Source organism: Muntiacus reevesi, chromosome 10 (assembly GCF_963930625.1).
Source record: "Muntiacus reevesi chromosome 10, mMunRee1.1, whole genome shotgun sequence".
NCBI lineage: Eukaryota > Metazoa > Chordata > Mammalia > Artiodactyla > Cervidae > Muntiacus > Muntiacus reevesi.
The window spans coordinates 16024060-16049828 of NC_089258.1; the positions used below are offsets into that span (position 1 = coordinate 16024060).

Below are 25769 nucleotides of genomic sequence, written 5' to 3' on the forward strand. Positions count from 1 at the left end.
TGGGCACCTAGAACAGCTTCCTAAACATTTCCTTCAGCACGCTTATCAAAAATATGATTATATCCATACATCTTTAGTGTCTACCAGCACCATGAGGGTAAGGACAATGTCTGTCTTATTCAACTCTATGTTCTCAGTGTCAACAAAACAGAAGGGCTTTAAAAAATATTTGCTGAATGAATGACTCTTGCTCAATTGAGAACAAAATATGTATTCTAGATATTTTAGAGAAACATTCTAAGTTCTGACACAGTTTTGGAAGAAGCTCCAAACCTCAATGCTAAATCCTTTTCATTAAAAATACTTAAGTACTTAAAATTTTGAATTAAAATTAAAATATAACTTTCTTCTTTGAATATCTTCTGGTCTTCATTCTGGCAACTCAAGTCATCTTTTTCTCTACAAGCAACATCCGATAAGGGTAACACTCTATACCACTGGCTGGTGAATCTGAAGGGTTTTGCTCTCTCATTAGGGTAGAGTTCTCCAGGCCCATATTAGCACTTATAGAATTCAATGGTAACTTACGGTTTACCCATCTGACTCAATGATTCAAGTAGAAACCTAGCTGAAAGTGAAAGTCACTCAGTTGTGTCTGACTCTTGCGACCTCATGGACTGTATAACCCATGGAACTCTCCAGGCCAGAATACTGGAGTGGGTAGCCTTTCCCTTCTCCAGGGGATCTTTCCAACCCAGGGATCAAGCCCAGGTCTCCTGCACTGCAGGCCGATTCTTTACCAGCTGAGCCACAAGGGAAGCCCAAGAATACTGGAGTGGGTAACCTATCCCTTCTCCAGGGGATCTTCCCAATCCAGGAATGGAACTGGGGCCCCTGCAACTGCAGGCAGATTCTTTAACAACTGAAAGCACCAACAATAAAAGACTGGTTAAAAAAAATACCAGGTATCCACAGGAAGGAAAATTTTTGCAACACTTACTGAAATAGCATTTTAAAGACTGACAAAACACAGAAATGTTTATAATGTAAAGTGAAAATGCAAAATAAAAAGGTAAATGAAAACCAAATAATATAAATATAAAAAAGTAAAAAATGTGAAATAAATTATAGACTGATTTCCATTTTGTAAAGCTATAATTATATGACTACATATGTATATAGGATGAATTAAATCAGAATTTTAACAGTGAACTAAATCAGAATTTCAATCTACATTAAAAGGATGGGTGATGGGTTATGGGTCATTTTTATTCTTTTTACTTTAAAAAAAAAAATTAGCAGAATTATTCATAATAAATATTTTTATGAACAGAAAAATAAAAGTACTAATTTAAGGGAAGGCTGTAACAGTAGAAATCAAAGAGGAGGCTAAGTATGAGATATCCATCAGGTTGAGGACACAAATGGTGACCCCAATGGAGCAGACACCCACCATTCTCCTGGAACCGCTCCAGCTCTTCATTGCTCAGCTGTTTGATGGATGTCATTACCATCTTGAAAGCTCCTTTCAGACGCTTCCCCAGGACCATGTGATCTGGCTCTGCCCTTAGGCGAATGCCATACTTGTTTTTATCTGTAGATAATGTAACTTTTCGAACATTCAATTCCTATATTTGATAGACATGCAAAAACAAAAATGAAACAAATGAAAATATGTCCACAAAAATTTGAATACAAATATTTATAGCAATAACCAACAAGTGGAAACAACCCAAATGCTGATCGACTATGAAAGGATAAATAAAATGTGGTAGATCCACCTAGTGGACTATCATTTAGCAATATAAAGGAAAGAAGCACTAATCCGTGCTATAACATGAATGAACCTTGGTGCCTAAGTCACAGAAGCCAGACATGGAAGCCCACATATTGTATGATTTCATCTACAGAAAATGTCCAGAGTGAGCACACCCAGAGACAGAAAACAGATTTGTGTTTGCCAGAGGACAGTAGAACCCTGAGGGGAAATGATGCATGAATGATAATTTGGGGTTTCTATTTGGGGTGATGAAAATTCTACAAAATTGTGGTGATGACTGCACAACCCTAACTCAATTAACAAGAACTGTAGCATTAGAAATATGGACTTCATGTCTCAGGGGTAACCTTTCCTTGAGCAATTTAACTATCAATTAATTAACCAGAAGAGTCAGTTAATCATAGTATTTCATGTCTCCATCACGCTAGCAAGTTAAAGAATACTAATGTAGTAGGAAATGGTGACTACACAGTAGGAAATAAGAAAATGAAGTATCATGGAATTGTCAACTGAGGCAAATTATATGGAAATATTTTGCCATTATACATTACTATATTATTTGATCTCAGAGTGCTCAAGATATTTAAGTATATTCTATTTTTATCCATATCTTAAGCATTCGTTACAGAATTTATATCTCCTTACTTATAACTTCTTAAATTTCTAAAGAGTTTTATAAACTCTATTTACCCAGAATTCTCAAGTAATTCAAAACCAAATATAGAAATTATTTTCTATCCTTTTTTTCTTTTTTTTTTAAAGAACAAAACCCCATTCATTTTTCACATTATCTATATGGTGAAATTTTAACTTTTGAACACAAAATGTTATCAATGATGACCCGGGCCGCCTTAAATATTATCCTTAAATATTATCTTTGAAAGGAATAAAAATGAAATTTGAAATATGTATTTCATTTAAAAACACCACAGGATAAAGCTTTCTGGGAGGACAACTGACAAGACAGTTTAAACTTCTGACCTCAAAACTCCACTTTTAAGAACCTATCCAACATCCACACTGTCAACTAGCAATTGGCACTTGCCATCTACTTATCTGGGCTTCACAGGTGGTACTAGTGGTAAAGAACCTGCCAACAAAGGAGATGACATAAGAGACAAGGGTTCGATCCCCTTGGGAAGACCCTCTGGAGGAGGGCATGGCAACCCACTCCAGTCTTCTTGCCTGGAGAACCCCATGGACAGGTGAGCCTGGTGGGCTACAGGCCATAGGGTGGCAAGGAGTGGGACATGACTGAAGTGACTTAGCACACATGCCTCTACCTGTACCTGTACAAGGATTAAATCGTGCTGCTGACCTTCAATAACCCCCTGAAAGGAGTTCAGGGTGGAGAGCAGAAACGAGACATTCTGTGCTTGGGGAAAAACTGGCAGGACAGGTCTTCAGATAACTATTTTCAGGAGCTGATTTTATGAGCCCAGTTCTTGTATCTCCCCATGGAAAGGCCCCAAAATCCTTCATGGTGGTAACTGTTCCTTGTGACTAGCAAAGCTTCCCCAGACTAGCAGAAACCTTCTGGAAAAAAATGTACCTGACTGCATGTATTCCCTCTTTACCAAAATCAAATATATACTGACCTTTCCCCACTGCCTCTTGGGAGCAGCTTCTCAGAGCTATCTGAGGTGCTGTCTCCTGGGTTGCATCCTCATTTTGCCCCAAATAAAACTTAACTCGCAACTCTTATGTTGTGCATTTTTTAAGTCGACAGTTAACGACATATTTGCAAACACACACACACATACAACTTTTATTTATAATCCGAAACATGTATTTCCAACAATACTAGAGTAACTAAATAAACAGTGATGCAGCCAGAAAGTGGACACTATGCATCTGGCAAAAAGAATAAATTAGATCTCTAATGTTTTATTTTTAAAGGGAGAGTTCTTTAAAAATATTTATTTAAAATTTTTATTTATTTATTTGGCTGTGCTGGGTCTTCTTCGTGGCATACAGGATCATTAACTGCAGCACATGCAATCTAGTTCCCTGATTGAACCTGAGCCCCCTGTACTGGGAGTGTGGAGTCGTAGCCACTGGACCACTGGGCAAGTCCTGGGTCTCTATGTTTTAACATGGAATGTTGTTTAAGTAATACTATAAAGTGGAAACAATAAGTAACAAACTACATATATGATCATCTCTATTCACAAATAAAACCAGTGATGTGTGTATCTGATGTTGTTTAGTTGCTGAGTCATGCCTGACTCTTTGCAACCCCATGGACTGTAGCCTGCCAGGCTCCTCTGTACACGGAGTATCCTGGCACAGGTTGGGAAAATACTGGAGTAGGTTGCCATTTCCTTATCAAGAGGAATCTTCCCGACCCAGGGATCAAATTCAAGTCTCCTGCAGTGGCAGGTGGATTCTCTAGCACTGGGCCACCTAGGAAGCCTGCATGGGTGTAGATCTATGTACAAATGTGTCTACATGTATGTAAAATGCTAGGAACAACCCAGTAGGAGACACCATAGTGAACATCCCTGCAAGTGGGAAATGAGACACCGGGGAGTGGCCACGGTGAGAAGAGACCCTGTCCTGTACCGATGCTCGTGTTTATTTACAACCAGTGTTTACTTGATACTTGGGTAATTTGAAGGAACTAAGCTTTTTCTTTTTGTTAATTATCAAAAATTACTTTGGGGAGAAAAGTGGATGAAGGGATAAATGATCCGATGTAGGTGAAAAATTCATGGACCTTGAGATCACTGTCAAAGAATTATAATTACAAGGACTTCCTTGGTGGTCCACTGGTTAAGACTCTGTGCTTCCAATGCAGGGGGTGTGGGTTTGATCCCTGGTAGGAAGAACTAAGATGCCACATGCCCCCGGCATGGCCAAAAAAATAAATACAAATTCATTAAAAAATTTTTCAGATTACATTGCAAAAATTCATGATGAATCAAAAAGCAAACTAAAATTTCACAGATGGTTACATTTATGTATATACTGATAAAGAATACTAATCAAAATAATATTCCCAAGGACAGAAGCCTGTTTGGACCAAATCACACAAATTAACTGTCTTACCTCAATGATATATTTCTCTAAAGACTTAATTTCATTAAGAGCTTCCAGATCTTGATGGATAACAACAATTTCTTTCAAAGGATACTAGAAAGAAAAGGGAAGGGAAAGTTCACTAAGCATCCAGTCTTCTAAACTGCAGAAATATAAATGCTACACGTTCTATCTGAATTTCAAGCTCTAGACTAAGCAGGCTTAACTAGTATTAAGTCATTCACAGCCTTACTGCAAAAAAATTTATAAGCCCTTTATATGAAGAAAATACTCCAAAGACATAATTCTCTAGATCTGTGCAATGTAAAATAGAAATAAAATCTCAAACCTTTATTGGAATAGTTTTGCGGTCTCGAATCACTCGGCCAAGTTCAATCACAGACTGCATTCTAGATACTGCACTCTCAGTTTTCTTGTCGATCAATTCCTCACTGATTGGGAGAGGTAGGAACATAAAAGATATTAGATTTAAAAAGAGAAAATCTCGAAGAAGAAACGTGCTTAGGTGAGGAAGAAAGTTGGACGAGAGAGGTGAGGGTGTGGTTAGGCTTCCCAAGGGAGGCTCTTGGGAACACAGCGTGACTGCCTTTGGGCAGTCATAGTGAGAGGCAAGCTTGAGCCTGATGCTCAGTGTACAGCAGCTCCCCAAAATGATACCAAAGGCCTACCCACACCCTACATGCCACAACTCTACAGGGGATTCCACCCTCAGCATCCCTCTTACAGTCATTCTGTAGCCTGAGGAACAGCTCAACAGGAAGGCATGGCATGGGTGAGCTGGAGCAGGGAGCTGGGGCCCCCACATGAGGGCATCTCTAGCAGCTCTCCTTGCCATGGCCCAGGTGAGGCTTAGGTACATTTGATTCTTACCGAACATGGGGCAGCATGAGGTAGTGAATACTGAACGTGTCCTTGTCCTGGACAGAAACAGGGTCAATCAGTGTCTTCAGATTCTGATACATCAATTCAGTAAGAAAAGGGGTATAGGGGGCCTGTATAAGGACAGAAAACATTATGTCATTCATATGTAGCCATCATTAACTGATCTCAGAGTTAGAAACAACCAAAACATTTTAGAAAAATGACATGGGAATATGCACAGAACCGGACATGAGGTTAACAAAACATGCCTATGAAAATGACCTCATTTTGAACTGGGTGAGACAGACACTCAGAAGCAAAGAAGTAGGACTACAGACAGAAGTGTCCCAAACATCCCTGAAGATGTCCATAATAAAAACAGGAGCCAATGACCACATGCTGGTTAAGTCAACTGCAGAGGAATGAATATTCCTAAAATCTCAGAAACCTCATCTGTAAACTGGGGAAACTCTACCTGCTTAACAGGAAGAAGGAATGAGCTCATACATGAGACACCAGGTGGAGGACCTGGTATAAAGCAGGTTCTCATTCCACGTATATTTAGGAAATAAATAGAAGGCTTATAACATTAAGCTGAAAGAGCAGAAATAAGACACAGGAAACTAAAAGTGGAACTTTTACTTATATATCATTTAATGAATATTTCAACTGGTAGGAACATGTCTCAAGTGAAATACTGTTTGCAATATATGTATTTGTTTGGCTAGCTATTAGCTCAAGACCTTCCCTGATACTCAGACAATTACAGAACTTTAAAATATAGAAAAAATAAAGAACAGATACAAACAGAGGACAGTGCAGCAACTGGGCACCACAAGCAGCCCACAGGGCTAGAGTTTTAGAATGGGATCAAGCATCTTACCATAAGTCTGCACAAAGAAAGCAGAACACTAAACAAGGTCTCCAGGGCCATAACACAATCCTCTACCCCATTTTCACCCTAAAAATAAAAAACACACACATTAAACTGTTAAAACCAATAGGTCACTGTAAAGGGAAAAAAAAAAGGTAATAAAAAGGGGAAAACTCAGCCATAATTAAGTTATCCAGAGATAACTACTTTAAACATTTTAATGTCTTTCTAAATATATGTGCATATACACACACATATATGCACATGTATGTAATATATTTTAACAAAATAAAATTACTGTTTTGTTACAGGATTTTATCATTTACACATTTGAAGGTAGTACTGATGGGCAGTGGTCTGCGTGCACCTCACTCCCTGTTATGGAGCATTGCGGTTTATGCATAGCTTAAGTTCTCGGACAGGCTCCATGCTTCACTCATCCTATATCCCCAAAGGCTTAATGAAGAGTCTTGTCAATAAGGAACTGTCCCTCTAGTGATAGAAGCAATGAAGCGCCCATCTGAAGATCACAGCTGTACTGAACAACACTTGCAAAATACATTCATGAATTATTTGATTTTAACAGGTCTGTTCAGTACATTCCTAAATGGCCTGAGACTTCCCCTCTAATATGTTGTCCATAATTCTGTTTTGAAAACATGTGAGATGACTTTTAAACTTAAGGACCCCCCTATTCAAAAAATGGCAGTACAGTTAATATGCAACATAAAAGGAAAAAGACAGCTTTAAAAAGTGAGAGCATTTGAAAACGCCCTTTTTGCTTTTGGCTGTTCTTATTTGTCCTCAACTCTCATACTTCCTGTATTTTCTGCTCTTCCCAAAAGAAGCCTGCACTTACCTTTAATCTTCTACGGTTCATCCGAACATACCAATTGGTCAAAATATCCACAAACTTGACCAGGCGAGGAACCACAGTATAGAGCCTGTAAGCTGAAAGTAAGACAACCAATCAGACAGTGAGAACATACAAAAGTCTTGGGAGCTTAAGACAGGGCTGGATATAAGAAAGAGCAAGTAGGCCCTGCCATTCAAGGACTATCACATCTGTTAGGGAGATAGGTCAGTTTTCATTCCAATCCCAAAGAAAGGCAATGCCAAAGAATGCTCAAACTACCACACAATTGCACTCATCTCACACGGTAGTAAAGTAATGCTCAAAATTCTCCATGCCAGGCTTCAACAGAACATGAACCATGAACTTCCAGATGTTCAAGCTGGACTAGAAAAGGCAAAGGAGCCAGAGATCAATGCCACCTTTCGTTGGATCATGGGAAAAGCAAGAGTTCCAGAAAAACATCTGCTTTATTGACTGTGTGAAAGTCTTTGACTGTGTGCATCACAACAAACTCTGGAAAATTCTTAAAGAGATGGGAATACCAAACCACCTGACCTGCCTCTTGAGAAACCTGTATGCAGGTTGAGAAGCAACAGTTAGAACTGGACATGGAACAACAGAAGGGTTCCAAATAGGGAAAGGAGTACATCAAGGGTGTATATTGTCACCCTGCTTATTTAACTTATATGCAGAGTACATTATGTGAAATTCTGGGCTGGAGGAAGCACAAGCTGGAATCAAGACTGCCAGGAGAAATATCAATAACCTCAGATGTGCAGATGACACCACCCTTATGGGAGAAAGTGAAGAAGAACTAAAGAGCCTCTTGATGATAGTGAAATAGGAGAATGAAAAAGTTGGCTTAAAATTCAACATTCAGAAAACTAAGATCATGGCATCTGGTCCCATCACTTCATGGCAAATAGATGGAGAAACAGTGGAAAGAATGACAGACTTTATTTTTTGGGGTTCCAAAATCACTGCAGATGGTGACTGCAGCCATGAAATTAAAAGACACTTGCTCCTTGGAAGAAAATCTGTGACCAACCTAGACAACATATTAAAAAGCAGAGACATCACTTTGCCAACAAAGGTCCGTCTAGTCAAAGCTATGGTTTTTCCAGTAGTCATGTATGGATGTGAGAGTTGGACTATAAAGAAAGCTGAGCGTCGAAGAATGGATGCTTTTGAACAGCAGTGTTGGAGAAGACTCTTGAGAGTCCCTTGGACTGCAAGGAGATCCAACCAGTCCATCCTAAAGGAGATCAGTCCTGGGTGTTCATTGGAAGGACTGATGCTGAAATTCCCAATACTTTGGCCACCTGATGCGAAGATCTGACACAATTGAAAAGATCCTGATGCTGGGAAAGATTGAAGGCAGGAGGAGAAGGAGACGACAGAGAATGAGATGGCTGGATGGCATCACTGACTCAATGGACATGAGTTTGAGTAAACTCCGGTAGTTGGTGATGGACAGGGAGGCCTGGCATGCTGCAGTCCATGGGATCGCAAAGAGTCGGATATGCCTGAGTGACTGAACTAAATTGAACTGAACTGCTGCCCAACTTCTAGTTTCCTGGCAGACCAGGACCCAGTCATAGCGTACATCCTCAGGTCATAGCTATTGCTGCCTAAAGATGGCGAGCAACAATCCCACTCATTTATATCACTCAGGAGGGAAAAGTGGACATGGCTATTAATACATGTCTCAGGGAGTGTGGTAAGTCTGATTCACATACTCATTTCCATTTTCACTCATGTCAATCTGTCCAGTAGCTTGACAGTCATATGACCCTTATTATATATGTTTAAAAGTAGGCAAAGTCCTTCAGGATGACTGATAAACATTCAAAATTTCCTGGACGAACCATCCAATTATGCCAAGAACAAAGGCATCAACTATTCCATGAAGAGCTATGTACCAGCTGAGGAACTGAAGACCCCTCCGTGAACCACCTGACTGCTCTGGCCTCTTAAATCCGCTGGAGTGCTGAACCTGAGTAGCAGCACCTGGCAACCACAGGATGCTGTGGGAGGGTGGTTTATGTCACCAGGGTGCACACAGGGATGCCACTTTTTCTCCACTGCCCACCAACTTTGTCAGACCCACATACACTCAGACCCATCTCAGGTATCCTGGTTAATAGTTTCTTGAATTTCTCACCTTGACTTATGGTTGTCCATCTCCAATTTAAGGAAACCAACATACCCTACCTTTTTAACCTGTCTAAAAAATTCATTGTTGTTAGGTAACAGAAATGTGGGGAAATGTCAATTTCATTACTAAGTTTCTGAATTTCCTAATTTTTCCAGTCTACTTATTTAATAAAGTAGATCTAAAAATAAATTTAAAACATATTAGTAACAAGTACTACTTATTAAGAACCTGTCATCTGCTAGCTACTGTATGTACATAGTTTCTATCTAAGTCCTACAAAAACTATTACCAGGCACTTTTTGGAGACAGAAATGGAGCCTCACAGACTATAGACGATGCTTCCCCCAGGGAACAAGTAGTGTACAAGTTGGGATCTGAACCCATGGGCATCCACTACTGAAGCCTGTGATTCCTTGGGCCTGTGTGGTGTCTGTGGAGGGGTAAGGCCACTAGATATCCCATCAGGACAATCTCTCAGGCTTGGAGCAATACATTTCTACAACAAGCAAGCCTTAAAATTATATTTGAGAAGTAAAAAGAAACATTTATTCATCTATTGTTCTGCCTCTCTCTCAAAATTTTTATAAAATTTCCTCTATGTTCAGAAAACCACAAACCTATGGTCAATTAATCTTCCACAAAGGAGGCAAGAATACACAATGGAGAAAAGATAGTCTCTTCAGCAAGCGGTATTGGAAAAGCTGGACAATCACATCTAAATCAATGAAATTAGAACACTCATTTACACCATACACAAAAATAAACTCAAAATGGCATAAAGACTTAAATTAAGACATGACACCATTAAACTCCTACAAGAGAACATAGAAATGGGAACAAATACAAATGGGATGTAATCAAACATAAGCTTTTGCACAGCAAAGGAAACTATGAATAAAACAAGACAAATCTGTGGACTAGGAGAAAATATTTGCAAACAATGTGACTAACAAGGGCTTAATTTCCAAAATATACAAACAGCTCATACAAAAAAAAAGGGGGGAGGGAATGGGCAGAAGACCTAAATAGACATTTCTCCAAAGAAGACATACAGATGGCCAACAGGCACATCAAACCATGTTCAACACTGCCAATTATCATTTACACCAGTCAGAATGGCCATCATTAAAAAAGCCCTCAAATAACCAATGCTGAAGACGATGTGGAGAAAGGGAACCTTCCCCTACACTGTTGGTGGGAATGTAAACTGGTATAGCCCAATGGAAACTGTATGGAGGTTCCTTAAAAAACTGAAATTCTAACTTGAAAAGATGCATGCACCCCAATGTTCACTGCAGCACTATTAACAACAGCCAAGACATGGAAGCAACCTAAAAGACCATCGACAGAAGAATAGATAGAGAAGATGTGCACATGCACACACTCACACACAAGAGGACTGCTACTCAGCAATAAAAGGAATGAAATAACATGAAATAAAGCCATTTGCAGCAACATGTATGGACCTAGAGAATATCATACTAAGTCAGAAAGAGAAAAACAAATTTATAGATTTCACTTATACATGAAATCTAAATAAAATATGATACAAATGAATTTATTTACAAAATGAAACAGACTCACAGACATTTAAAAAAACAAACAAACAAACAAAAACCTTACAGTTATCAAAGGGGAAAGGGGATGGGGGAGGGGTAAATTAGGAGTTAGGGATTAACAGATACAAACTACTATAAATTAAATAAACAACAAGGTCCTATTGTGTAGCATAGGGAACTATATTCAATATCCTATAATAAACCATAATAGAAAAGAATGTGAAAAAGAAAAATATATATATATCTGAATCATTTTGCTGTACACCAAAAACTAATGCAACATTGTAAATTGATTATTCTTAAAAAAAATTTTTTCCCCATGTTTATAAAGAAAAAAAATTAAATATTAAAAGAGTAATTATAAAGAGAGAATCTTTATTCCTGGGAGGAAGGCTGAAAAGAGACATACCTGCCATTTCGGTCTCAAAGAACCCAACGAGCGACTGCATAAAGGACAGGATCCACCGGTCTGTGATGTTGGTACTTTCTTTAACCATGTTCTCATTGTAAAGGAATTCCATTTCTTCTTCCTAGAAGTGACAATTACTGAAACTTTTTGCATGCGTGGGGGAAACCACTGTAAGGAAATGAACTCTTTAAATGATTTAAACTGAAAGAACTAGCCAAACAAACAAAAAAAAAATCACAAAATACAGACTGGGCAACCTAAATTTCTGATTCTTAGCAATATTTTCCAAGTAAGTGCTAAATTTGGAATGTTAAGTCCTCAATTAATGAAATACATTTCTGAATGAACTAAAGAGAATTTAGGAACATTTTTTAGGAAAAAATTTTTCCTATCATCAAAGAGTAATTATGAATTAAGAAATATTTCAAAATGCTGTCAGTAAGTATAGTGTTTAGTTACTTTAAATCTGAGGAAGGATAGACAGTAAAACTGGGTAGGAATGGACAACTATCTATAAGCTGAAAATGAATACTAGGAGTTAATATCTTTGCTTAATTTATTTTACCCAGAATGCTCCACTTGCCTGCTGCTTTTTCCTTTGCAAATCCTCCTTGATCCTTAAGGCCCACTTCACCTGTCCCTTCTCAATAGCATCACCATCAGGGTGGCAAGGCAGCAACCACACTGACTCTTGCCCTGATTTAAGCACCCAATGCTGTAGTCTCCGTCTTTTTGCTATGCCCAGATGAGCCCCAGGGATCAGTGGTTTAACCCAGTCTGTTTTCTTGAGTTCCACACAGGCAGAGGTCTGCAAAGTAGACCCACTTCATGACTACTGGCCTGAGAGGTGATGGGATCAAAAAGAGGAACAACACTAGGGCCTGGAGAAGACCCTGTTCTTCCTGGGGGGGTTCATTAGCAGACTAAGATGAACCAGAGGCAGCAAAACATATGGGGGCTTCTCAGGGGATGCTTCCCAAGTCAGCAGGTAACTACTCTGGGACATCTTCATGTATATCACAACCATTGTTTTTCATCCCTGCAACTCAATGAGAATTTTTCTTGGAGTCTCAGCCCAAATGCCCTCATGAAGTGGCCTTTCTTGACCACTCAGAGGCAGCAGCCTTTACGAGGCACTCATTATGACAGCAGCTGACTCTTTACTTGCTCTCTCATCATGAATTTGGCTGGCTAAATGAATATCCAATGCAACTCGTCTTAAACAGGTGAAGCATCTGTGTCTGGCAGAGGTGAGTATCTCCCCAAATGGCAAAGCTCCAGTCCTGTTCTCCTTGGCTCAGCACAGCCCCCAGACAACTGGTGCACCTTCATCTATGGCCTCTCCAATGGCTCCGAGCCCCCATCCATGGGGCCTGCTCGGCCGAGTCTCTCATGGAACTCCACCTCACAGCTCAGCCCTGACTCTCTTTTGCAAACCCAGTTCAGCGGGGCGGACCCCACTCCACAGCACTGCAACCCATACCTTCTGTAGCCTTAGGACGTTCTGGATGAAGAAGCGATAGGCATTGTACCAAGGGAGCAGAACATCCTTCAGGACATCTCGGACACCCTCCTCCTTAAAGCGAAGGTTTTCTGCTCTCACCACAGGGGAGTTAATCAGATATAATCTAGAAGAAGAAAAAATTACATGGAAATGGGATGGAGACAATAAACCAAATATTACTGACATGTTGACAGGGTAATACCCGTATCAGCACTTTTTCTGCAAAATGGGGACATTATAAATACTTTTCAAACAGTCCACTCAAAACTGACAAAGTTCTCACTTTGTGTAAGAGACCTAGAAAATTCTAAAGGGGAGACCAGGAGTGCCACACCAAAATATGGCACTGGACTAACCTAGAATCACGTCCTGGGCTGGTTTTGGCACAGGCCCCAGGAAGCATGGCAGCACCAAGAGGAAGTAACCAGACCCTCCTCCCAGGACAGTATGTTTAGGCATCAGGGATTCACAAGGAACAGCCACACAAGCATTTTGCCAACATAGAGGGACTCAAAGGGCAGAGGCCAGGGAGAGTGTTAAACACCCTGCAGGACAACCTTCAATACAAAGAATAATCAGACCAAGGTGTCGTCTATGCCAAGGCTGAATCTAACAGATAACTGGGGTTGCAGGACACTGAATAAACTGCTCCCAGGCAACATGGGAACTGTGAACATGCTTGTCCAAAGGCCCTGGGTGTGGGTCTCTGTGTTAGTAACAGGAGGATGCAGAACAAGACCTCTGCGGTTCCTTTTAACCTGAGCATTGAAAGTTTATGACTCTATTTCTTTTTTTTTTTCTTATGACTCTATTTCAAGCAGAATCTTTCTCTAAGAAATTTTCAGTATTAATTTTTATTTGCTCTAGCATAAATGTACCTCATATGGTTGTCTGAGGAGTAAGTGCAAAATAGAAATAAATGATATAAGAGAATTTCAATACCAACAAGACAGAGAATCTACAGGAGTGAGGCAGAGGCACCAGCAACTAACTTGGAAGTACCTGTGCTACTCAATAAAATCTAACACAGAGTCTCATCTTCCAAAAGACCTCGAGATTTAGAAACACCTTTACAATTTAGAAAACCATCTTGGGGGTTTAAAGTCAATAACATACCATTACAATTCCATGTAACAGACGTGCATTTTTAAAAAAGAGCTAACTGCAAACCAAATTAATAGAATGATTAGTGTCACTGAAACCATGACTGTATCACTGAATGTCAGATGCTTACATAAGAGATGACAGACACACACAGAGAGAGGACCGGTCTGTACCTGAGGGCATCAGCACCATATTTATGAATGACTGAAAGTGGATCGGGATAATTCTTTTTGCGTTTGCTCATTTTTTGACCATCACTTGAAAAACAAAAGGGAGACATCAATTAAACAAGTCAACATCACAGTTTATATATGGTAACAGATTATCTATAATTTGGAATACATAAGTGCAAATGGGACACAAGCTACTATTAAGGCACAATAAGGCTGTTTCGTTAATATCTGTGTAAGCTTCTTTCAGACTACTGTAGTGAGTAAATGGAGAAGTTTCAGGATAAATGGCAGCAGGAAGATATGACAGTTTAACAGTTCAAAAACACAGCTTTTGCATTTATCCCAGAGAAATGAAAACTTCCATTTACACAAAACCTGTGAAGAAAAGTTCACAGTTTTATTCATAGTTGGCAAACACTGGAAACAACCCCAATGTCTTTCAGCAGGTGAAAGATCAAACTGGGGGTCATCATGGGACACTGCTCAGCAACGAGAAGGAACTATGGATACATACAACCACCTGAGGGATCTCCAGGGAATTACACTGAGCCAAAAAAGTCAAGCACAAAATTGGATAGGAATCCATTTATGTAACATATTTGAAATGACAAAACTACAGAGATGGGGAATAGATTAGTGGTTGCCAGGTGGTGGGGATTAGGGTTGAAGGCTGAACTGGGTGGCGTATGAAGGGATAGAGTAGGTATGGCTATAAAAGGGCAACTGAGACATCCTGTGATGCTGAAACAGGCCCAGTGTCTTGACTGTGCTGGTGGATATAGGAACCTAGGCATGAAATGTTGCATGCAATGGCAAATGAGTGCAACTGGGGAAATCTGATTAAGATTGGTGAACCAAATCAACAGCCTGATCTTGACGATGTGCTATGGTTTCAAGAAACATGACCACTGGGGAAACCAGGCAACGCACATACGTGGTCTCTATTAATTTTCACAACTATAATTCAGTAAGATTTCTATTTTTTTTCTCTGAAAGCACAGACTGTACAGCCAGACTGTGTAGGTACAGAACTAGAATTTATCACTCTTTTGCAGTGTAACCTTACTTCTTCTGCACCTCAAATGTTGAACCAGACAATTAAAGGACCCTTTTCAAATGGCTCTGGGAGTAAATGAGTAAAGATGTATAAATGCTCAAAACAGGGCCTGGGACAGTGCTAGGTGTCATCACTCACTTTGAAGGGCACATGAAGCAAGATATCTGTGTATAAAGGATTTATTTTCTTGTTTTTGTTTTTACTTTTAATGACTAGAGGCAACAGAAGCAAAGAAAAAAATAAGAGTCCTCCATTATAAGCCTCCAGAACTAATAGCGTCTTCATATATTAAAAAGAGGACAACTAAAACTACATTAAAGGACCAGTTCACAGATTAATTAAGAGTTATAAGCAAAAGTACTTTATAAAACTCTAAATGACAAATGTTATTTTATCATTAATAGTATAATGGGACACATGTTCCCCCCCTTGGTCCTCCTCCATTAGGCTTAGTTCTTAATGCAGCCCTTCTCATAAGATAGAGGGATATGTAGAGATAGAATGCTACAGGTGGAAAAGGACAGAAGTTGGATGAAAACAGAAAACAGAAAGAAGTATAAAAGTAGAAGGAAGGAGAGAATAGGAACAGAACCGTGCATTCCTAAATTCCTCTATTCACAGAGAATGGTTAGATCCAACCAGAAAATGCTGTGAGAACAGAGAGGAACTAGAACTCATCATTATACAAAGGAGGGCACCTGCCTTGCCAGGACAAGTCCATTCACAATCACATTTTTGAATGGTGGCCGTCCAAAGAGAGATGTGGCTAGCACCAGCAAGGTGTAAAACCTGGGGGAAAAAACACACAAAGAAACAGTTCAATAAAATAAGAAATAGAATTCATGCATAGGAAAGAAAATTGTGTTTACTTATTGGACTGAATTTCTATTTTAGGTACGTTACATTTCTTGATAAGCACTTAAAGCAATGGTTCTTAATCCTGGTGATGTATCAGGATCATCTTGGGAGCAGTAATAATTCAGGACAGGACCCACTGTAGACCAATCATGTTAGAGCTTTTCACTAGGAATTCATTTAAATAAAACTCTGGAGTGAGGTACTGACTCTCTGCTGGGGACAGTACTATCATCTTCCTTGAGGAGCTAGTTGGACAGCCACAGGCAGAGGTGGGTAAAGCTTGGTGTTCTCTCAGGACCTCCCAGAAATGCTAGGCTAAAAATCCAGAGACGTATGCTGCCTTTAGCACAAGGTCATAACGGACAGCCTGATGACAAAAGACGCAAAAAGCACTCTTATCCAAAAGTCAAAAGGTAGACTGTAGGAACACAGAAAATGTTTTCATTATATCAGATATCATGCATGCCATTTATTTGCTAGCTAGATTGTTTCCTAAAAGAACTACATCACACCCATGTAAGCTGTCCCAGGGTCATCTAGGACCGGATTTTGCAACTGAAGAACATCACCAGACACAACTGATGAGGATGGGAGACCAGGTGCCTTGAATAAATGATCGGATATCCCCTCCTCTGAGGGCAGGTCAGCAGGACCATACTTCTTAAGACAGGTAGACCATGCCTGACAGAAGCGGAGGGGGGCAATGTGCACATGTGGACCCATATGACAGCTTTTCACAGTTGCCAGACCTAGAAATTCCTCAGAGAAACAACTTTTTGGTGAATCATCTGGCTCTCTCTTTAAGAACAGGAGCTTGTGCGTGGTAGCTGTTCCTATAGAAAAATGGACTGAAAGCTAAAAATAGTACATTCCAGAACATTAAGGCTGGAATTCCAACAGCTTGTGAAGACTACTAGTAGTAAAGACAGAAAATGACACCAGCATTCCTTAAATACTCCTTCAGAAACATTACTAATGAAAGTATAATAAGAACGTGGGTCAGTCCCAAAACATTGTTTTTTGTTTCTTTTTTACTTCTTAATTTATTTTTATAGAATCTGAGCTGGCTGAAGAGTGTCAGGGTTCACTGGAAGGATGGAATTATCTGCTGGTCCTCACCTCCCCAGGTCAGGGCAAAGGAGATTTCATGCCAACAGTTGTAACTCCTCTCAGTTTCCAATCAATGCCCATGGTTCAGGTAGGGGAATAGGGAGCGGGGAGGAGGAAGCTCCTGAGGCTCACACACTGCTTGCTTCTCCCTCCTCCCCTTTCTCTTTGCTTCCAAGCAGAGCACAGCTGACCTGAGCCAGCAGTTGGAGGGAGGTGGATGGGACAGAGCACCAAGAGGAAGGGGTCCTCAGCCCAAGGAGGAAGGGACCTAGCACCCCACAACCCTGCACCTACCCATGGGAGGAGATGATGGGACGACTGATAATACTGTTAGTGGTCACAACATTCAGTTCTCACCTGATATCATGGGGCAAACAGGACTGGACCAGGTTATACCGAATCACAGCCAGTTTGCAGTCTTTAGATTATGGCTAAAGACCAAAGTGTGTAAGTCAAAATGATCTATGAGGTCAAATTCATCTCCCAAGCTCTCCCACAGGAGACAGACTGATACCCTCAAAGAGGACAATCTTGTCACCAACAATACAGCAGGGTGGGTGGACAGTTCAGCCAGGCCTCAGACCTCGTGTCAAAGACTCAGATGCAGTTACAGTATATCTCACTGTTGGAATGGAATGGCTCAAAATGGCTGGCAGGACCCCCAAAGACATACATGTAACTGTCCAGCATTGTGGCCCAGTATTCATCTTTTTCTAATTAAAAGGATGAGGGCACTACTTTCAGGAAAGCACCAGATAAAATCAGGGTCCTCCTGACCTGCCCTCAGAGGAAGGGGTTTTTGTTTGGTCTTAGTTGTAGCACATAGGATCTTTGATCTTCCTTGTGGCATGTGGGTCCTTCAGTTACACAAGCAAACTCTTACTCCCATCACAGGCTTTCTTTCTTTTTTTTTTTTAATTTTAAATCTGGATCTTTCACAAAGTTATGAGGCTAGCCTTAACACCTGAGTACATTTTCAACTATTCCTCAATTTTGTAGCAACCTCCCCAATATCTTGTATGTAAATACCCACTAAATATTTCATTAATGATTTGAAGTAAACAAACTAAGATGGACATATATTGTTTTGTATCACTTAAACTTCTAATATAATAAATCTCTGTATTCAAAAATGTCAAAGAAATAATTCAAACTCTAAAACTACCGCAGTAATGTAGTGAGAGATACCTTCTCAAAAGACACTTCTATGGTATGTGGTGGTAAAGTGCAGAGGACAGGAGCAGAGCCTATCTTATCTGATACAATCTCCCCAGCACCCAGCTGATTAATACAAAGTAAAATACCTGCTAAGTTAAATCAAATCAATAAATCACTTTAAAGAACAAGGAACATACCATCCTCTGGTTTGGTCAATGCCTTCAGCAATGAAGTCTGCAGGAAATGCATCCTCAAACTCCCTCTTGTTTTCAAAAGGATAATGAATTTGAGCATATGGCATGCTGCCACTCTCGAACCAACAGTCAAACACTTCAGAGATGCGATGCAACAATCCCTTTCCACAGCGTGAAGGAATGGTCAGATGGTCAATGCTAGTAAACAAAGAAGTAAATGAAGAAGTAGCTGCTTTAATTAATTTTAAGCAAAACAGAACATACAGTTTAATTGCCAAAAGGAAACATAATGCTCTCACAGCTGTCTTATATGCATCTGCAAACAGAAATATTTGCAATTATCACAGGTTTTCAGAAAGTGTCATCAGTGCTCAGTCTAGGAGGTTATATATATTAAAGTCTCCTGACATCTAACTCAAGGACAGATGCCACTTTTCCTCAATATGACATGAATCATCAACAGCAAAGTAATTTAGCAAACTAGTGTTTGATTTCTACATGGAGCTCTATGACCTGTAACAGAGACCATGTCTTAACAGGCTAGGACCTATCCCGATACTCTCTGAATGACAGAACTGAAGTGAATCAAACATGCAGAAACTGACCTCTCTCTGTGGAGATCTGAGATCTTTGTTCCTGATAGTTCTTCCAGTTCTGCTATTGACCCAACACATACTACCTGTCAAAGATAAAAGCCCTCAGAGTCAAAGATCACATGCAGTTAATTTATGTAACATTTATTTTTAGGCTTAGAAACCTTTCATCTTCACAACAGTTATCATCAGTGTGGCTCCTCATGAAAGACTGTAGGAAACTGTCTGAATGGGTGAGCAGACTTCACTTCTTTGCTACCTATCCCTATATCACAGAAATTCCCGAAATAAGAGAGCATTTCACAGCCATCATCTCAACAAGTATTTCTTGAGGATTTACTATGTCCAAATCTCTGCCAAAAATAATAAGCATAAGTGAAATGCCTAGACTATTGCTCTAAGGCATCTTAGTTTATTCCTGGCACCTGAATTTGGCTTTTTAACCTGAAATCTTCTCAAGTCAAAGCTGGAACTAATTTACTGTGTATGAACTGGACCAAATAATCAGATTGAAAGATATAAGGATTATGTTCATGCAAGGAGGCTGGGAAAGGAACCTGGCAGGGGCTATTCATAATGGGGAGTCATCAAACAGGAGCCAAGTTCCTGACTTATACCAGCAGGAGCTGCTGTAGTTCACACCCAGAGGACATCTGCTATCTAATAACACACACAGCCTTCTTCTCTTTCTCTGCCCTTCCCGCTCAGTTCTGAAAAGCCCTCTGATTCAGTTATTTCACTCTTACCTTTCAGGTCCCAATCAGAGATTTACTGCGGTTCCTAGGCTGCGGCTCCTCATAACCATTCTAATGCTCTTAGCATTCAACACAGGAAATACATCTATATGTCTGTTATTATTTATTTACACACACACATACAAATGTTTGATTTTATAGACTAAAGGTCTGTAATCCTCTGGTAATTTTTTTTAAGTTGTCCTTTTTATCACTAAAAGGTTGTTTCAATATGCTGCCACTTAGAGCAGGGCGTGGAGTCTTCTCTGTTCATCAAAAACTCAGAGGAAAAAAAGAATCTAATTTATCTTGTGATAAACAATGTGAGGATTTCCCGGAGACAAATACAACTTGTATTCTTCACTTTTACACAAAGGGATATTTAAAACTATATTTAAGTAAAGTAAATATAACTTAAAATAAATTAAAAACATATTCTTATTTATGTCATGATTTTAGGAAGGAATAAAGAGGGAAAAAAATGATGAAATAAGAAAGGAACAAAGTAATAAAGAAACCATACTCTTTTACCCCACCCTGAGATATATGAACGAGGTGCTTCTGCAAAAATCAAGACACAGATACATGGCCCTCCTGCCTTGCCTCACCTCCTCAAAGTCACTGCTGACCCACAGTGGGATAGGAGTGCCCCAGTATCTGTTTCTGGAAATTGCCCAGTCACGTGCATCTTTCAGCCAATTTCCAAATCGCTTTTCTCGCACAAACTCTGGGACCCTGCAATAAACAGATCATATCACATCAAAACATTAGTAAGCAAACTTATAAAATTACATCTGCATAAGCCTTTATTATCCTTTGTGAAACTAACACTCTGGAATCTGTGCGCTCACTTCTAGCGGAATGTTTTCTACAAGGACAGTACCAAAAAACCTACAGTGCTTGTTTCTGCTGTGAATTCATCCCCGGGAAGATGCTCTGTAATATGAAACTCCACAGCACATAAGCTTCCCAGTCCTGCTCTCCAACTGCAGGACTGCTGCAATTCTTTAGCTAATCATCCAGATCCTACTCAGACTAGTCTTCCGGTCAGCCACACAACAGTATTTTTACTGAAAGTCACTAGGTAAGGGTTCCTAATCTCCTATAAAGGCAGAGTGCAAACGCATGGGGCTATTTGCAGTCGGTGGGAGCTGCCTCTCCAGGCTCACTTGCAGTCCCTCTGCCACTGCACTCAGGGTCCAGCAATAAGGCAAGTTCCGCAGAATGCAGCTGCTCACCTCACTGCCTTAGCCTGTGCCATCCCTCCACTTTGATAACCTTCAACTTGCCACCCTCCTTCCTCTGGCCACCCCCTTCCCCAAGGTTCCTACAGCTTCTGACTGGTAAATGACTCCTTATTCTTTAAGGTTCAGCTTTGCAGAAAATCTTGCCAAGCTCAAGGCTGAGTTAGGGCACCCTTCAGCTCCAAAATATCCTATATGCTCAGGCACTGCAATTAACATCCTAGGTCAGTTTATAGGCCTGTACCCTCTCCCCACAATTCCCAATGAGGCAGCCACACTAATATTCCATACTGAGCACTCCAATAGGAAACTAAAAGGTAAAACATGAAAAAAACTACTTTCTCTTGAGAAATCAGGGTCAAGTTACTAAGAAATATACAATTTCCTCTTACTGCCCAGAGATTCTCTCCATTCTTCCAAAGTCAAATACACTATCTCTTACTTCCCCCAAGAACTTCTTGGGAGAAGTAAAAAATAGTGATTACCTTCAAAACTCTCAGTGAAAAAATGTTCTTCTGGAATACAAAGATTTAGACTTAGATCACTTTTGCACCCACAGTGTACCTGTGCCATCACCCAGTCACGTCCGACCCTTTGGGACCCCATGGACTGTAGCCTACAGCCTCAGTTACCAAGTTAACTGTTGACTACTTCAGCGCCTGTGTTCAGATAACCCGTATTTTTACTTAATAATGGTCCCTAAGTACAAAAGCAGTGATGCTAGCAATCTGGATCCTCTTATTGTGCCTAATTTATAAATTAAACTTCATCACAGGTATGTAAATATGTACAGGAAGAGCACAGTATATAAGGTATAGGGTTCAGTTGTTGTTTCCTCACTAAGTTGTCTCCAACTCATGACCTGTAGCCCGCCAGGCTCCTCTGTCCATGGATTCTCTAGGCAAGAATACTGGACTGGGTTGCACTTCTTTCTCCAGGGGATCTTCCTGACCGAGGGATCAAACCTGTGTCTCCTGCACTACAGGCGGATTCTTTACCACTGAGCTACCAGAGAAACACATTTAGGATTCAATACTATCTGTGTTTTCAGACATCCACTGGGGGGTCTTGGAACATACCTTCTATGACAAAAGGGAAGAACTACTCTAATACCTCTCTGCAGTTTAGATATTAGCTGAGAACAACAAGGATTCTATCCTTGCAGTGTTTGTTTATGGAGCCAGGGTACACAAGCCATCACCGTATTTTAGGAACTCAACAAGGGTCAAAAATAAAGTATTAAATGGCTTCTGTATTACCTCCACAGATAAATTTTTATCTTGAAAATGACTATCACTTAAAGCTAGGGGACCCTGACAGTTTTCCAAAGTCATTCAGATCAAGTGAATGGCGACTTCTCATTTTCACTGCGTGAAGAAATATACTCCCCTACATGTCTTATCATGAGAGGGATTCTACTTCTGCTATAGAAAATTATTTAAATTATTTTGTGTTCCTGAAGAAACAAAACAACAAATAGCTATTACTATACAATTAAAGATGGCTTTGTAAATGATTCTAATTTGGAGGAAGTGTAAACCAATACTAACTATGAGAAAGGACATTGTGAAGACACACATTTAACTGCTTACCAGTAACACAGGTCATTGTTCCTCAGCAGCTGATCCACCATGTGCTCCACCCTAACGAACCAGCTAGGCACTGCTTTGTAAATGAGCGGAGTGTCTGACCTGGGGAAGCAAAAATGCAGGATGTGGCTGGTCAGACTGAGGTATGCAGGGACCCAGAGTAAGACTGATCTTTAGTTTCTTACTCACATCGCCATCATGCATTAGGTCTTCTACTGCAAATACAAGTGTCTATGTCATCTCCCTCCACAACAGGTGGAAGGTAAAACTTAACAAGAGAGGAACTGTAGTTCTGCTTGTAAGACAGCTGTCTAAGAGATGGTGCCAACCTCAGCAAAGAGGAAACAGGAGTGAAACATGATGCCACTGAATATTCCATTTTAACCCACATCTTCACAGTATGATGTCTTACATCACATGATAGTTCTCACAAATTCCATTAGAAAATTTTAGAGATACATCTCATCCTGGAGAAATGTGATCTCAACACAAAAGATAGTGGTATAGATCTATTTTTCTAACACCTAAAGATAAAATAACTATAAATGTGAATTCATAAAATTCTCATTAAAACAAAAATGAAGTTTTCAAACATTAACTCGAAAGGATACAAATGAGATAGGAACCATGAAGTGATGAAATAGGTACACATATCAAGTATATTCACAAATCTGAAGCTCTCGCTATATTTCATCTCACCTCCAACAGAAAGGGTAGCTATGGGTGAAGGTGCTGGCAACAAGAAGTCGACCTTGTTCCTTTAGAGTCTTGATGATATTTTTGTCAGCATCCTATTTTTAAAAAATTAAAATCTAGCCATTAAAATATCTCACATACTTACTAATGCAATAAAATTAAGTATATTACTAAAATCCGTTATTTTGTTTCCTTTACTGTGAATAAAACATATAAATAACAAAAGTATTAAAAAAAAACTTGATCTACATTTCAGCTATTGTATAACATTAAATACTTTTTTAAAGTATGTTCCACACCATTCAAGGTAATGAAATTTTCAATTAGCAGTGATTACCCCAAGGTCACAAAGCTGCTTCCTTAGTCACAAACCAGAGTTCATTTTTTCTGATTCCTACCCTTGAAATTACAGCATGCATCCTCTGAAGACATTAGACCTTGGAAGCAGCTGATCTAATTTTACATGCTGAAACAAAACAAAACCAACCTCCTGGGGAAAAAGAATATCCCAGATACAAAAGCTATTTAACAAAACGAATTAATAAAAGAAGTAGGATGAAATAAGCCACATAGATACAAACCTTCACATACTGTCCAGCAAAATCTGTCACTTCCGCTGTAAAACAGCCCGAGGCATCCACAGGGCAAATAGGGAGAGAGTCTTTCTGAATGATGTTGAAATCCATACAGACCCGATAATCGTCCTAGGGAAGATGAGAAAGTAGGAGGAAGGGAATACAAAACAGTTAAGCGTGGATGTGGCAGGAGAGAAGCATGTGAGGCAGCAGATTTACAGAATTTTTCAGTATTCTGACTTATAAATGTAACCAACTTTTCTTATCCTCTCAAATGAAGTTAATTTAAGGATCATTGAGAGAATCCAGAGCCCTACAGCAGCATTTTATTTCTGATAGACAGAGTGCCTGAAGAATGATGGATGGAGGTTTGTGACATAATACAGGAGACAGGGATCAAGACCACCCCCAAGAAAAAGAAATGCAAAAAATGGCTGTCTAAGGAGGCCTTACAAATAGCTGTGAAAAGCAGAGAAGCAAAAAGCAAAGGAGAAAAGGAAAGATATACCCATTTGAATGCAGAGTGCCAAAGAATAGCAAGGAGAGATGAGAAAGCCTTCCTCAGCATCAATGCAAAGAAATAGAGGAAAACATCAGAATGGGAAAGACTAGAGATCTCTTCAAGAAAATCAGAGATACCAAGGGAACATTTCACGCAAAGATGGGCTTGAAAGGACAGAAATGGTATGGACCTAACAGAAGCAAAAGATATTAAGAAGAGGTGGTAAGAATACACAGAAGAACTATACAAAAAAGATCTTCATGACCCAGATAATCACAATGGTGTGATCACTCACCTTGAGCCAGACATCCTGGAATGCAAAGTCAAGTGGGACTTAGGAAGCATCACTACGAACAAAGCTAGTGGAGGTGACGGAATTTCGGTTCAGCTATTTCAAATCCTAAAAGATAATGCTGTGAAAGTGCTGCACTCAATATGTCAGCAAATTTGGAAAACTCAGCAGTGGTCACAGGACTGGAAAAGGTCAGTTTTCATTCCAATCCCAAAGAAAGGCAACACCAAAGAATGCTCAAACCACCAAACAATTGTACTCAGCGCACACACTGATAAAGTAATGCCCAAATTTCTCGAAGCCAGGCTTCAACAGTACGTGAACCATGAACTTCCAGATGTTCAAGCTAGATTTAGAAAAGGCAGAGGAACCAGAGATCAAATTGCCAACATCCATTGGATTATCGAAAAAGCAAGGGAGTTCCAGAAAAACATCTATTTCTGCTTTATTGACTATGCCAAGCCTTTGACTGTGTGGAAAACGACAAACTGTGGAAAATTCTGAAAAGAGATGGGAATACCAGACCACCTGACCTGCCTCTTGAGAAATCTGCATGCAGGTCAGGAAGCAACAGTTAGAACTGGACATGGAACAACAGACTGGTTCCAAATAGGGAAAAGACTCAAGACTGTATATTGTCACCCTGTTTATTTAACTTACACGCAGAGTACATCATGAGAAATGCTGGGCTGGATGAAGCACAGCTGGAATCAAGACTGCTGGGAGAAATATAAATAACCTCATATATGCAAATGACACTACCCTTGCAGCAGAAAGCAAAGAAGAAGTCTCTTGATGAAAGTGAAAGAGCCCTAATAAAAATAAATGAAAAAAAAAAGTGAAAGAGCAGAGTGAAAAAGTTGGCGTGAAACTCAACAATCAGAAAGCTAAGATCATGGCATCTGGT

General features: G+C 39.8%; 1 protein-coding gene across 3 annotated transcripts in view; it reads right to left on the bottom strand.

Annotated features, from left to right (window-relative positions):
• The window catches only part of IARS1 (isoleucyl-tRNA synthetase 1), an 80576-nt gene that overhangs the window by 18443 nt on the left and 36364 nt on the right, over nucleotides 1-25769 (bottom strand). For all 3 annotated transcript variants that reach the window (XM_065947625.1, XM_065947624.1, XM_065947623.1), the window contains exons 11-26: nucleotides 24075-24197; nucleotides 23497-23588; nucleotides 22801-22899; nucleotides 20573-20699; nucleotides 19243-19316; nucleotides 18641-18835; nucleotides 16020-16106; nucleotides 14261-14344; nucleotides 12963-13107; nucleotides 11480-11600; nucleotides 7357-7448; nucleotides 6507-6584; nucleotides 5633-5754; nucleotides 5091-5193; nucleotides 4772-4855; nucleotides 1394-1568 (exon numbers count right to left, since the gene is read on the bottom strand). In XM_065947625.1, coding sequence (XP_065803697.1) covers nucleotides 1394-1568; nucleotides 4772-4855; nucleotides 5091-5193; nucleotides 5633-5754; nucleotides 6507-6584; nucleotides 7357-7448; nucleotides 11480-11600; nucleotides 12963-13107; nucleotides 14261-14344; nucleotides 16020-16106; nucleotides 18641-18835; nucleotides 19243-19316; nucleotides 20573-20699; nucleotides 22801-22899; nucleotides 23497-23588; nucleotides 24075-24197 — 1801 coding nt within the window. The remainder of the gene's footprint in view (nucleotides 1-1393; nucleotides 1569-4771; nucleotides 4856-5090; nucleotides 5194-5632; nucleotides 5755-6506; nucleotides 6585-7356; nucleotides 7449-11479; nucleotides 11601-12962; nucleotides 13108-14260; nucleotides 14345-16019; nucleotides 16107-18640; nucleotides 18836-19242; nucleotides 19317-20572; nucleotides 20700-22800; nucleotides 22900-23496; nucleotides 23589-24074; nucleotides 24198-25769) is intronic.